At 53.8% G+C, this 14584-nt stretch overlaps 1 protein-coding gene across 1 annotated transcript in view; it reads left to right on the plus strand.

Moving 5' to 3' along the window:
• LOC140424943 (E3 ubiquitin/ISG15 ligase TRIM25-like) overlaps positions 1–14584 on the plus strand; it is an 872674-nt gene that overhangs the window by 149326 nt on the left and 708764 nt on the right. Inside the window, exon 5 of the mRNA XM_072508691.1 lies at positions 9062–9157. Coding sequence (XP_072364792.1) covers positions 9062–9157 — 96 coding nt within the window. The remainder of the gene's footprint in view (positions 1–9061; positions 9158–14584) is intronic.

The following is a 14584-nucleotide window of genomic DNA, read 5'->3' on the forward strand; positions in this document are numbered from 1 at the left end:
TGACCCAGCACTGAGAAATCCCCACTGACCCAGCACAGGTATCTCCCCACTGACCCATTACAGAGAAATCCCCACTGACCCAGCACAGGTAAATCCCCACTAACCCAGCACAGGTAAATCCCCACTGACCCAGCACAGGTAAATCCCCACTGACCCAGCACTGAGAAATCCCCACTGACCCAGCACAGGTATCTCCCCACTGACCCATTACAGAGAAATCCCCACTGACCCAGCACAGGTAAATCCCCACTGACCCAGCACAGAGAAATCCCCACTGACCCAGCACAGGTAAATCCCCACTGGCCCAGCACAGGTAACTCCCCACTGACCCAGCACAGAGAAATCCCCACTGACCCAGCACAGGTAAATCCCCACTGACCCAGCACAGGTAAATCCCCACTGACCCAGCACAGGTAAATCCCCACTGACCCAGCACAGGTAACTCCCCACTGATCCAGCAGAGGTAACTCCCCACTGACCAGCACAGAGAAATCCCCACTGACCAAGCACTGAGAAATCTCCACTGACGCAGCACAGGTAACTCCCCACTGACCCAGCACAGAGAAATCCCCACTGACCCAGCACAGAGAAATCCCCACTGACCCAGCACAGGTAAATCCCCACTAACCCAGCACAGGTAAATGCCCACTGACCCAGCACTGAGAAATCCTCACTGACCCAGCACAGGTATCTCCCCACTGACCCAGGACAGAGAAATCCCCACTGACCCAGAACAGGTAAATCCCCACTGACCCAGCACAGGTAAATCCCCACTGACCCTGCACAGGTAAATCCCCACTGACCCAGCACAGGTAACTCCCCACTGACCCAGCACAGAGAAATCCCCACTGAACCAGCACAGAGAAATCCCCACTTACCCAGCACAGGTAAATCCCCACTGACCCAGCACAGGTAAATCCCCACTGACCCACCACAGGTAACTCCCCACTGACCCAGCACTGAGAAATCCCCACTGACCCAGCACAGGTAAATTCCCACAGACCCAGCACAGGTAAATCCCCACTGACCCAGCACAGGTAAATCCCCACTGACCCAGCACAGGTAACTGCCGACTGACCCAGCAGAGATAACTCCCCACTGACCAGCACAGAGAAATCCACACTGACCCAGCACAGGTAACTCCCCACTGACCCAGCACAGAGAAATCCCCACTGAGCCAGCACAGGTAACTCCCCACTGACCCAGCACAGAGAAATCCCCACTGACCCAGCACAGGTAAATCCCCACTGACCCAGCACAGGTAACACCCCACTGACCCAGCACAGACAAATCCCCACTGACCCCGCACAGGTAAATCCCCACTGACCCAGCACAGGTAACTCCCCACTGACCCAGCACAGGTGACTCCCCACTGACCCAGCACAGGTAACTCCCCACTGACCCAGCACAGGTAACTCCCCACAGACCCAGCACAGAGAAATCCCCACTGACCCAGCACAGGTAACTCCCCACTGACCCAGCACAGGTAACTCCCCACTGACCCAGCACAGATAAATCCCCACTGACGCAGCACAGGTAAATCCCCACTGACCCAGCACAGAGCAATCCCCACTGACCCCGCACAGGTAAATCCCCACTGACCCAGCACAGAGAAATCCCCACTGACCCAGCACAGAGAAATCCTCACTGACCCAGCACAGAGAAATCCCCACTGACGCAGCACAGGTAAATCCCCACTGACCCAGCACAGAGAAATCTCCACTGACCCCGCACAGGTAAATCCCAACTGACTCAGCACAGAGAAATCCCCACTGACCCAGCACAGAGAAATCCTCACTGACCCAGCACAGTTAACTTGCCACTGACCCAGCACAGGTAAATCCCCACAGACCCAGCACAGAGAAATCCCCACTGACCCAGCACAGGTAACTCCCCACTGACCTAGCACAGGTAAATCCCCACTGACCCAGCACAGGTAACTCCCCACTGACCCAGCATAGGTAAATCCCCACTGACCCAGCACAGAGAAGTCCCCACTGACCCAGCACAGGTAAATCCCCACTTACCCAGCACAGGTAAATCCCCACAGACCCAGCACAGGTAACTCCCCACTGACCCAGCACAGATAAATCCCCACTTACCCAGCACAGGTAAATCCCCACGATCCAGCACAGGTAACTCCCCACTGACCCAGCACAGAGAGTTCCCCACTGACCCAGCACTGAGAAATCCCCACTGACCCAGCACAGGTAACTCCCCACTGACCCAGCACAGAGAAATCCACACTGACCCAGCACAGGTAAATCCCCACGGACCCAGCACAGGTAAATCCCCAGTGACCCAGCACAGAGAAATCCCCACTGACCCAGCACAGGTAACTCCCCACTGACCCAGCACAGGTAACTCCCCACTGACCCAACACAGGTAAATCCCCAATGACCCAGCACAGAGAAATCCCCACTGACCCAGCACAGGTAAATCCCCACTGACCCAGCATAGGTAACTCCTCACTGACCCAGCACAGGTAACGCCCCACTGACCCAGCACAGGTAAATCCCCACTGACCCAGCACAGAGAAATCCCCACTGATCCAGCACAGGTAACTCCCCACTGACCCAGCACTGAGAAATCCCCACTGACCCAGCATAGGTAAATCCCCACTGACCAAGCACAGAGAAATCCCCACTGACCCAGCACAGATAAATCCCCACTGACCCAGCACAGAGAAATCCCCACTGACCCAGCACTGAGAAATCCCCACTGACCCAGCACAGGTAACTCCCCACTGACCCAGCACAGGTAAATCCCCATTGACCCAGCACAGGTAAATCCCCAATGACCCAGCACAGAGAAATCCTCACTGACCCATCACAGGTAAATCCCCACTGACCCAGCACTGCGAAATCCCCACTGACCCAGCACAGGTAACTCCCCACTGACCCAGCACAGGTAACTCCCCACTGACACAGCACAGAGAAATCCCCACTGACCCAGCACAGAGAAATCCCCACTGACCCAGCACAGGTAAATCCCCACTGACAAAGCACAGGTAAATCCCCACTGACCAAGCACAGGTAAATCCCCACTGACCCAGCACTGAGCAATCCCCACTGACCCAGCACAGGTAACTCGCCACTGGACCAGCACAGGTAACTCCCCACTGGACCAGCACAGAGATATCCCCACTGACCCAGCACAGGTAACTCCCCACTGACCCAGCACAGAGAAATCCCCACTTACCCAGCACAGGTAACACCCCACTGACCCAGCAGAGAGAAATCCCCACTGACCCAGCACAGTGAAATCCCCACTTACCCAGCACAGGGAACTCCCCACTGACCCAGCACAGGTAACTCCCCACTGACCCAGCACAGGTAACTCCCCACTGACCCAGCACAGAGAAATCCCCAATTACCCAGCACAGGAAAATCCCCACTGACCCAGCCCAGGTAAATGCCCACTGACCCAGCACAGGTAACTCCCCACTGACCCAGCACAGAGAAATCCCCACTGACCCAGCACAGGTAAATCACCACTGACCCAGCACAGGTAAATCCCCACTGACCCAGCACAGGTAAATCCCCACTGCCCCAGCACAGAGAAATCCTGACTGACCCAGCACAGAGAAATCCCCACTGACCCAGCACAGGTAAATCCCCACTGACCCAGCACAGGTAAATCCCCACTGACCCAGCACAGAGAAATCCCCACTGACCCAGCACAGGTAAATCCCCACTGACCCAGCACTGAGAAATCCCCACTGACCCAGCACTGAGAAATCCCCACTGACGCAGCACAGGTAACTCCCCACTGACCCAGCACAGGTAGCTCCCCACTGACCCAGCACAGTGAAATCCCCACTGACCCAGCACTGAGAAATCACCACTGACGATGCACAGGTAACTCCCCACTGACCCAGCACAGGTAGCTCCCCACTGACCCAGCACAGTGAAATCCCCACTGACCCAGCACTGAGAAATCCCCACTGACGCAGCACAGGTAACTCCCCACTGACCCAGCACAGAGAAATCCCCACTGACCCAGCACAGAGAAATCCGCACTGACCCAGCACAGGTAAATCCCCACTGACCCAGCACAGGAAAATCCCCACTGACCCAGCACAGGTAACTCCCCACTGACCCAGCACAGAGAAATCCCCACTGACTCAGAACAGAGAAATCCCGACTTACCCAGCACAGGTTAATCCCCACTGACCCAGCACAGGTAAATCCCCACTGACCCAGCACAGGTAACTCCCCACTGACCCAGCACAGAGAAATCCCGACTGACCCAGCACAGGTAAATCCCCACAGACGCAGCACAGGTAAATCCCCACTGACCCAGCACAGGTAAATCCCCACTGACCCAGCACAGGTAACTCCCCACTGACCCAGCAGAGGTAACTCCCCACTGACCAGCACAGAGAAATCCACACTGACCCAGCACAGGTAACTCCCCACTGACCCAGCACAGGTAAAACCCCACTGACCCAGCACAGGTAAATCCCCACTGACCCAGCACAGGTAACTCCCCACTGACCCAGCACAGGTCAATCCCCACTGACCCAGCACAGGTAAATCCCCACTGACCCAACACAGGTAAATCCCCACTGACCCAGCACAGGTAACTCCCCACTGACCCAGCACAGGTAAATCCCCACTGACCCAGCACAGAGAAATCCCCACTGACCCAGCACAGAGAAATCCCCACTGACCCAGCACAGGTAACTCCCCACTGACCCAGCACAGAGAAATCCCCACTGACCCAGCACAGAGAAATCCCCACTGACCCAACACAGGTAACTCCCGACTGACCCAGCACAGGTAACACCCCACTGACCCAGCACAGAGAAATCCCCACTGACGCAGCACAGACAAATCCCCACTGACACAGCACAGGTAAATCCCCACTGACCCAGCACAGGTAACTCCCCAGTGACCCAGCACAGAGAAATCCCCACTGACCCAGCACAGGTAACTCCCCACTGACCCAGCACAGGTAACTCCTCGCTGACCCAGCACAGGTAACACCCCACTGACCCAGCACAGAGAAATCCCCACTGACCCCGCACAGGTAAATCCCCACTGACCCAGCACAGAGAAATCCCCACTGACCAAGCACAGGTAAATCCCCACTGACCCAGCACAGGTAACTCCTCACTGACCCAGCACAGGTAACTCCCCACTGACCCAGCACTGAGAAATCCCCACTGACCCAGCACAGGTAAATCCCCATGACCCAGCACAGAGTAATCCCCACTGACCTAGCACAGAGAAATCCTCACTGACCCAGCACAGGTAACTCCCCACTGACCCAGCAAAGGTAAATCCCCACTGACCCAGCACAGAGAAATCCTCACTGCACCAGCACAAGTCAATCCCCACTGACCCAGCACAGAGAAATCCCCACTGACCCAGCACAGGTAGCTCCCCACTGACCCAGCACAGGTAAATCCCCACTGACCCAGCACAGGTAACACCCCACTGACCCAGCACAGGTAAATCCCCACTGACCAAGCACAGAGAAATCCACACTGACCCAGCACAGGTAAATCCTCACGGACCCAGCACAGGTAAATCCCCACTGAGCCAGCACAGGTAACACCCCACTGACCCAGCACAGAGAAATCCACACTGACCCAGCATAGTTAAATCCCCACTGACCTAGCACAGGTAACTCCCCATTGACCCAGCACAGGTAACTCCCCACTGACCCAGCACAGAGAGATCCCCACTGACCCAGAACTGAGAAATCCCCACTGACCCAGCACAGGTAACTCCCCACTGACCCAGCACAGAGAAATCCACACTGACCCAGCACAGGTAAATCACCACGGACCCAGCACAGGTAAATCCCCACTGACCCAGCACAGAGAAATCCCCACTGACCCAGCACAGGTAACTCCCCACTGACCCAGCACAGGTAACTCCCCACTGACCCAACACAGGTAAATCCCCAATGACCCAGCACAGAGAAATCCCCACTGACCCAGCACTGAGAAATCCCCACTGACGCAGCACAGGTAAATCCCCACTGACCCAGCACAGGTAACTCCCCACTGACCCAGCACAGGTAAATCCCCACTGGCCCAGCACAGGTAACTCCCCACTGACCCATCACAGGTAACGCCCCACTGACCCAGCACAGGTAAATCCACACTGACCCAGCACAGGTAAATCCCCACTGACCCAGCACAGGTAAATCCCAACTGACCCAGCACAGGTAAATCCCCACTGACCCAGCACAGAGAAATCCCCACTGATCCAGCACAGGTCACTCCCCACTGACCCAGCACTGAGAAATCCCCACTGACCCAGCATAGGTAAATCCCCACTGACCCAGCACAGAGAAATCCCCACTGACCCAGCACAGAGAAATCCCCACTGACCCAGCACAGGTAAATCCCCACTGACCCAGCACTGAGAAATCCCCACTGACCCAGCACAGAGAAATCCCCACTGACCCAGCACGGAGGAATCCCCACTGACCCAGCACAGGTAAATCCCCACTGACCCAGCACAGGTAACTCCCCACTGACCCAGCACAGGTAACTCCCCACAGACCCAGCACAGGTAACTCCCCACTGACCCAGCACAGAGAAATCCCCACTGACCCAGCATAGAGAAATCCCCACTGATCCAGCACAGGTATCTCCCCAGTAACCCAGCACAGGTAAATCCCCACTGACCCAGCACAGGTAAATCCCCACTGACCCAGCACAGGTAACTCCCCACTGACCCAGCACAGAGAAATCCCCACTGACCCAGCACAGGTAACTCCCCACTGACCCAGAACAGAGAAATCCCCACTGACCCAGCACAGGTAACACCCCACTGACCCAGCACAGGTAAATCCCCACTGACCCAGCACAGGTAAATCACCACTGACCCAGCACTGAGCAATCCCCACTGACCCAGCACAGGTAACTCCCCACTGACCCAGCACTGAGATCTCCCCACTGACCCAGCACAGAGAAATCCCCACTGACCCAGCACAGAGAAATCCCCACTGACCCAGCACAGGTAAATCCCCACTGACCCAGCACAGGTAAATCCCCACTGACCCAGCACAGGTAACTCCCCACTGACCCAGCACAGAGAAATCCCCACTTACCCAGCACAGAGAAATCCCCACTGACCCAGCACAGGTAAATCCCCATTGACCCAGCACAGAGAAATCCCCACTGACCCAGCACAGGTAAATCCCCACTGACCCAGCACAGAGAAATCCCCACTGACCCAGCACAGGTAAATCCCCACTGACCAGCACAGGTAACTCCCCACTGACCCAGCACAGGTAACTCCCCACTGACCCAGCACAGAGAAATCCCCACTGACCCAGCACAGAGAAATCCCCACTGACCCAGCACCAAGAAATCCCCACTGAACCAGCACAGGTAACTCCCCACTGATCCAGCACAGGTAACTCCCCACTGACCCAGCACAGGTAACTCCCCACTGACCCAGCACAGAGAAATCCCCACTGACCCAGCACAGGTAACTCCCCACTGAACCAGCACAGGTAACTCCCCACTGACCCAGCACAGGTAAATCCCCACGGACCAAGCACAGGTAAATCCCCACTGACCCAGCACAGGTAAATCCCCACGGACCCAGCACAGGTAAATCCCCACTGACCCAGCACAGGTAACTCCCCACTGACCCAGCACAGAGAAATCCCCACTGACCCAGCACAGAGAAATCCCCACTGACCCAGCACAGGTAACTCCCCACTGACCCAGCACAGGTCAATCCCCACTGACCCAGCACAGGTAACTCCCCAGTGACCCAGCACAGGTAACTCCCCACTGACCCAGCACAGAGAAATCCCCACTGACCCAGCACAGGTAACTCCCCAGTGACCCAGCACAGGTAACTCCCCACTGACCCAGCACAGGTAACTCCCCACTGACCCAGCACAGAGAAATCCCCACTGACGCAGCACAGGTATCTCCCCACTGACCCAGCACTGAGAAATCCCCACTGACCCAGCACAGTGAAATCCCCACTGACCCAGCACAGGTAACTCCCCACTGACCCAGCACAGGTAACTCCCCACTGACCCAGCACAGGTAACACCCCACTGACCCAGCACAGGTAAAACCCCACTGACCCAGCACAGGTAAATCCCCACTGAACCAGCACAGAGAAATCCCCACTGAGCCCGCACAGGTAAATCCCCACTGACCCAGCTCAGGTAACTCCCCACTGACCCAGCACAGGTAAAACCCCACTGACCCAGCACAGGTAACACCCCACTGACCCAGCACAGGTAACTCCCCACTGACGCAGCACAGGTAAATCCCCACTGACCCAGCACAGGTAACTCCCCACTGACCGAGCACGGGTAACTCCCCACTGACCCTGCACAGGTAAATCCCCACGGACCCAGCACAGGTAACCTCCAGCTCCGGGTGTTTGACAGAGGGTCCGTTGACCTGTCCGTGGTGAGGGGGTGGTTTAACGTCCCAGTGAGGTGGGAGGATTGGAGTCACGCCTGCTGGAGTGGGAGTGGAGCCACATCTCCGCACAGTCTGGCTGAAGATTACAGACCTCCTTCCCGGAGCCGCATCATTCAACCTGTTGGGAATTTCCTGACTAGCTCGCAGCTTGTCGTCACTTCCACCGAGACCAGTTTCTAATTTCCAGTTTAATAAAAATTGAGTTGGGACTGCCCCATTTGGAATTTGAATTCTCAATCTTCAGTTTACTTGTCTGATCATTAATTTAATTACTATCCCAATCACGTCAAAGTACACCTCCAATTTCTTGCTTCGTTACCTAACTAATTAACGATTGTCCGCTGGTCTGAATCTAACTCTCGGATTCACCTCGTCCACAAACACAAAGAACAAAGAACAAAGAACAAAGAAATGTACAGCACAGGAACAGGCCCTTCGGCCCTCCAAGCCCGCGCCGACCATACTGCCCGACTAAACTACAATCTTCTACACTTCCTGGGTCCGTATCCTTCTATTCCCATCCTATTCATATATTTGTCAAGATGCCCCTTGAATCAAAGTTCAGAATTGCGCCGTGTCCGATTCCCGAGTGCAAATCACCACTTTTAATTCCTGTTTCTTTGTCTCCACTTTGCACAGACGATGAGATGGAGGCCTCGTGGCCTCTCCTGGAGTTACCCACGCAATGCGTGTCAGGCCCTTCGGAACAAGCTGCCTGTCAGACATTCCTACCGTGTAAGTGACATCCTCACGATATCTCTGTGTCACTCACAGGACAACCTCAAATAGCACCATGTGTGGGGCTATGCAGCAGAACCGTCTTCTAACTGGGGCCTGCCTGTCTACTGAGATCCTCCACTATCAGGGGACTTGCTGCCCTTCTTTGTGGAGTGTTAGTGTCCGGTAACTGTAGACCAGTGAGCCTTACATCTGTTGTGGGCAAAAGCTTGGAAAGGTTTATAAAAGATATGATGTATAATCATCTGCAAAGGAATAATTTGATTAGAGATAGTCAACACGGTTTTGTGAAGGGTAGGCCGTGCCTCACAAACCTTATCGAGTTCTTTGAGAAGGTGACCAAACAGGTGTATGAGGGTAAAGCAGTTGATGTGGTGTATATGGATTTCAGTAAAGCGTTTGATAAGGTTCCCCACGGTAGGCTACTGCAGAAAATACGGAAGCATGGGATTCAGGGTGATTTAGCAGTTTGGATCAGAAATTGGCTAGCTGGAAGAAGACAAAGGGTGGTGGTTGATGGGAAATGTTCAGACTGGAGTCCAGTTACCAGTGGTGTACCACAAGGATCTGTTTTGGTGCCACTGCTGTTTGTCACTTTTATAAATGACCTGGAGGAGGGCGTAGAAGGATGGGTGAGTAAATTTGCAGATGATACTAAAGTCAGTGGAGTTGTGGACAGTGCGGAAGGATGTTACAAGTTACAGCGGGACATAGATAAGCTGCAGCGCTGGGCTGAGAGGTGGCAAATGGAGTTTAATGCAGAAAAGTGTGAGGTGATTCATTTTGGAAGGAATAACAGGAAGACAGAGTACTGGGCTAATGGTAAGATTCTTGGCAGTGTGGATGAGCAGAGAGATCTCGGTGTCCATGTACATAGATCCCTGAATGTTGCCACCCAGGTTGAGAGGGTTGTTAAGAAGGCGTATGGTGTGTTAGCTTATATTGGTAGAGGGATTGAGTTTCGGAGCCATGAGGTCATGTTGCAGCTGTACAAAACTCTGGTGCAGCCGCATTTGGAGTATTGCGTGCAATTCTGGTCGCTGCATTATAGGAAGGATGTGGAAGCATTGGAAAGGGTGCAGAGGAGATTTACCAGAATGTTGCCTGGTATGGAGGGAAGATCTTATGAGGAAAGGCTGAGGGACTTGAGGCTGTTTTCGTTAGAGAGAAGAAGGTTAAGAGGTGACTTAATTGAGGCATACAAGATGATCAGAGGATTGGATAGGGTGGACAGTGAGAGCCTTTTTCCTCAGATGGTGATGTCGAGCACGAGGGGACATACCTTTAAATTGAGGGGAGATAGATATAGGACAGATGTCAGAGGTAGGTTCTTTACTCAGAGAGTAGTAACGGCGTGGAATGCCCTGCCTGCAACAGTAGTGGACTCGCCAACACTAAGGACATTCAAATGGTCATTGGATAGACATATGGGCGATAAGGGAATAGTGTAGATGGGCTTTAGAGTGGTTTCACAGGTCGGCGCAACATCGAGGGCCGAAGGGCCTGTACTGCGCTGTAATGTTCTATGTTCTATGAATGGATGGAGTTATGCACGAATCATCATCTGATAGAATGGAAGGATAGGCTCAAGTGACCAAATGACCTCAGCCTGCGCCTGTGATCCTAATGCTACCTCCCAGTGCAACCCAATTACAACCACAGCTTTATTACCAGAGCCCCTTTCAAAGAGCAAGTCTGTCTGTCCAAACCTAAAGTGAAGTCTGGCTGTGGAAATGTTTTGATTTCCTGAATCACCGACAGCACGAACAAAGTTGGTTCACTCGCTCAGTCGCTACTTCAACACTTGTGCTCTGCCTGAGCTGCCGGGGATCATTCCCGCCATGTGCCCCCTGTTTTGTAGACACACCACCAGGTTCTCACATGACCACTGTGTCTACATTGCCCCATTTAGTTGGGACATCTGGCGGTGTGAGATGTAACAGTGTGCTGTGTACATGTGCTGTAACGGGAAGTTATGTACAGCCCACTGTGTCACATAAAAGTTAAACAGTCTGACACTATGTAAGAATTAACAGCCACAGTGGGGTACGGATTAAGCTGTATGGCCCATATGGGCGGCACGGTGGCACAGTGGTTAGCACTGCTGCTTCACAGCTGCAGGGTCCCAGGTTCGATTCCCGGCTTGGGTCACTGTCTGTGCAGAGTCTGCACGTTCTCCCCGTGTCTGCGTGGGTTTCCTCCGGGTGCTCCGGTTTCCTCCCACAAGTCCCGAAAGACGGGCTGTTAGGTGAATTGAACATTCTGAATTCTTCCTCTGTGTACCCGAACAGGTGCCGGACTGTGACGACTAGGGGCTTTTCACAGTAACATCATTGCAGTGTTAATGTAAGCCCACTTGTGACACTAATAAAGATTATTATTATTATCGCACCTCCTCAACGCCCTGTGATGATCTGCATAAGGCAAGTTTGTACATAATGTTATGTACGACCTCCAACCACTAGGTGGCATTGTAAACCCATCACGTGACCCTGTGATCTGGGAGTTGGGAGTAGGTCGTGTTGGAGGATAGAACATAGAACATAGAACATTACAGCGCAGTACAGGCCCTTCGGCCCTCAATGTTGCGCCGACCTGTGAAACCACTCTAAAGCCCATCTACACTATTCCCTTATCGTCCATATGTCTATCCAATGACCATTTGAATGCCCTTAGTGTTGGCGAGTCCACTACTGTTGCAGGCAGGGCATTCCACGCCCTTACTACTCTCTGAGTGAAGAACCTACCTCTGACATCTGTCTTATATCTATCTCCCCTCAATTTAAAGCTATGTCCCCTCGTGCTAGACATCACCATCCGAGGAAAAAGGCTCTCACTGTCCACCCTATCCAATCCTCTGATCAGAAAGTGCGCGGGCAGCTTCTGCGGGAAACTTGAAATTGCGATTGAAATATGTCACGGTGGTGAGATTGCAGCAAGTCAGCTCAGCATGTTGAATCTCTGGGATTTTGGTACGATGACAGAAGAGGCGCCGACGCCTTGAGTGTGGTGACGCAGCTGAATAGGAAATGTGCTCCCAGTGCGGGCGGCCATTTTGAGCGGCCGACCCGATCCTCCATTTTGTGTCCACGATGTGGCAAACGGCAATTGCCATGGCAATGCCCTGTTTATGGGAAAACATGTGACATCTGCAGTGGCAGGATTCATTTTACAACGCAATGATATTCCAGGAAAAGGTCTGGACAAACAGAGTATCAGTGCCATTGATGAGGTGTGCCGAGAGAACTAATTCTTTGTAGTCAGGGGCCGGGATTCTCCCTTCTGGGGACTAAGACCCCACGCCGGCGGGAGAACCGGTGTCAACCACTCCGGTGTCAACAGCCCCCGAAAGTGCACAATTCTCCGCATTTTCGGGTGGTAGGTGGACGGCGGAGGGGTTGGCGCTGTTCCAGCCGACGCCGACCTGACGGCGCGATCACGCGCATGCGCGGAACCGCCGGTGTAATTCTGCGCACACGCAGACTGGCTGGCGTATTTTCTCTTCTCCGCGCCGACCATGGCGGAGCCCGACAGGGGCCTGGCGCGGAAGAAAGAAGTGCCCTCACACAACAAGCACGCCCCCAGATCGGGGGGCCCCGATCGTGGGCCAGGCCACCGTGGGGGTGCCCCCCCCCCCTCCCTCGCCCGGGGACCACCAACGCATACTCACCTGCTAGGTCCCGCCGGCGCATGAGTTGAGTGATCCACCCAGCGGGACTGGCCAAAAATGGACGGCCACCTGGGGAGAATTGCCGGTGGGGGGGGGGGGGGGGGGGGGGGGCGCTGTCAACGGCCCCCGACCATCGTAGCGGGAATCCCGCCCCCACCCGAAAAACGGCCCCGGAGAATACTGCAGCCAGCGGCGGGGCGGAATTCGCGCCGCCTCCCGGGGATTCTCCGACCTGGCGGGGGGGGAGTCGGGGAATCCCGTCCATGATCTCCAGCGAAGACCAGGAATAACAAATAACAATGTATTTGTACCAATCTGCAGGAAGAGTGAATTGAAGGCAGATATTCATAACGATAAATGGACAGTGCCATTAAAGATAAATGACACAGTGATGACAGGCAAGTTCGACACTGGTGCTAGGGCCAACCTCATCAACCTGTCCGATATAACAAAAACTGCGAATTCAGCTTAAAATAGTTACCAGAACGGTATTGTTAACAGATTATAATGGTGATAAAATCTCCTCATTAGGAGCATATGAGCTTGATGTCAATGTCAAAAACAAAATGTACACATTGAAATTTTCTGTGGTAGCGGGCTGACAAAGTTCCATGATTGTGCGTGTGCGCTTCCGACCTTCACTGTGGAGACGGACCACAGGCCACTGGTCACCACCATAAAGAAAATCTTCGCGAGATGTCGCCGAGAATTCAGCGAAGTTGCAGTGGTCCGACTTCGAGTTGGTGTACACGCCGCGTAAACGTCTTATTGTAGCTGACATGCTTTCCAGAGCTACCGGCACTGAGGAACCACTCCCGCTGGATAAGGGCGTCCACGTAAACATAGTGACAGAGTCTCTGATCACAAGTCAAAGGTCATTAGAGAAGAAACTGCCAAGGACTCTGCTGCAGAAAGTGAGAAAATATCTCCAGGAAGGATGCCCCAAAGTGTCTACAACATTCAAACAGAATTAGGTGATGTGAATGGATTTCTGTTGCGGAATCAGCGGATTGTGGCTCCATAGGGCACTGCGGTCAATGATCCTGGTCAAGTTACATGAAGTGCACTTGGGGATGGAAAAGTGCAAGCGGAGAACCAGGCGGGCAGTCTAGTGGCCTGGGATATTGTGCCACTGGTGGAGAACTGTGAACCAGACCCGAGATTTCAGTGCAGGCGGAAGAAGGAAATGTTCTCCAGGTGGGCGAGACAGTCAGTGCCCCGTGTCAGAAGGTTGACATGGACTTTTTCCATTACCTTCTGGTCATAGACTGTTTCTCTAACCACCCGGAGATAGCGCAGTTGTCGAATTTGACGGCAAGATGTGTTATTAAGAACGTCAAAGAAATCTTTGTGCATTCCGGCTTTTCGGAGATGGTCATGGGCAATAATGGTCCCAGTTTTGACTGCTATGAGTGGGCAGAATTTGTGCGGCTGTATGGTTTCCGACATGTTAATTGCAGCCCACATTACCCCCAGTTGGATGGCAAGGCTGTAAAGAGAGTGCGTATTGTCAAACAGCTCCCAATGAAAGCACTGGATAGCCACTGAGACCTCGCGCTCCTCCGTTATAACTCGGCACCGTTGGTCAATGGACTCTCGCCTGCTAAAACGTTAGTGAACAGGCAACTGTGAATGGCTCGACCTCGTTTTCCTCATGAGCCCATGAACCACTCGTCAACAAGGAAGTGACCTCTCAGAAAAGGAGGCAGAAGGGGTTCCATGATAGGTCTGCCAAAGACCCCGACCTCTGCCGC

Source organism: Scyliorhinus torazame, chromosome 1, assembly GCF_047496885.1.
Source record: "Scyliorhinus torazame isolate Kashiwa2021f chromosome 1, sScyTor2.1, whole genome shotgun sequence".
NCBI lineage: Eukaryota > Metazoa > Chordata > Chondrichthyes > Carcharhiniformes > Scyliorhinidae > Scyliorhinus > Scyliorhinus torazame.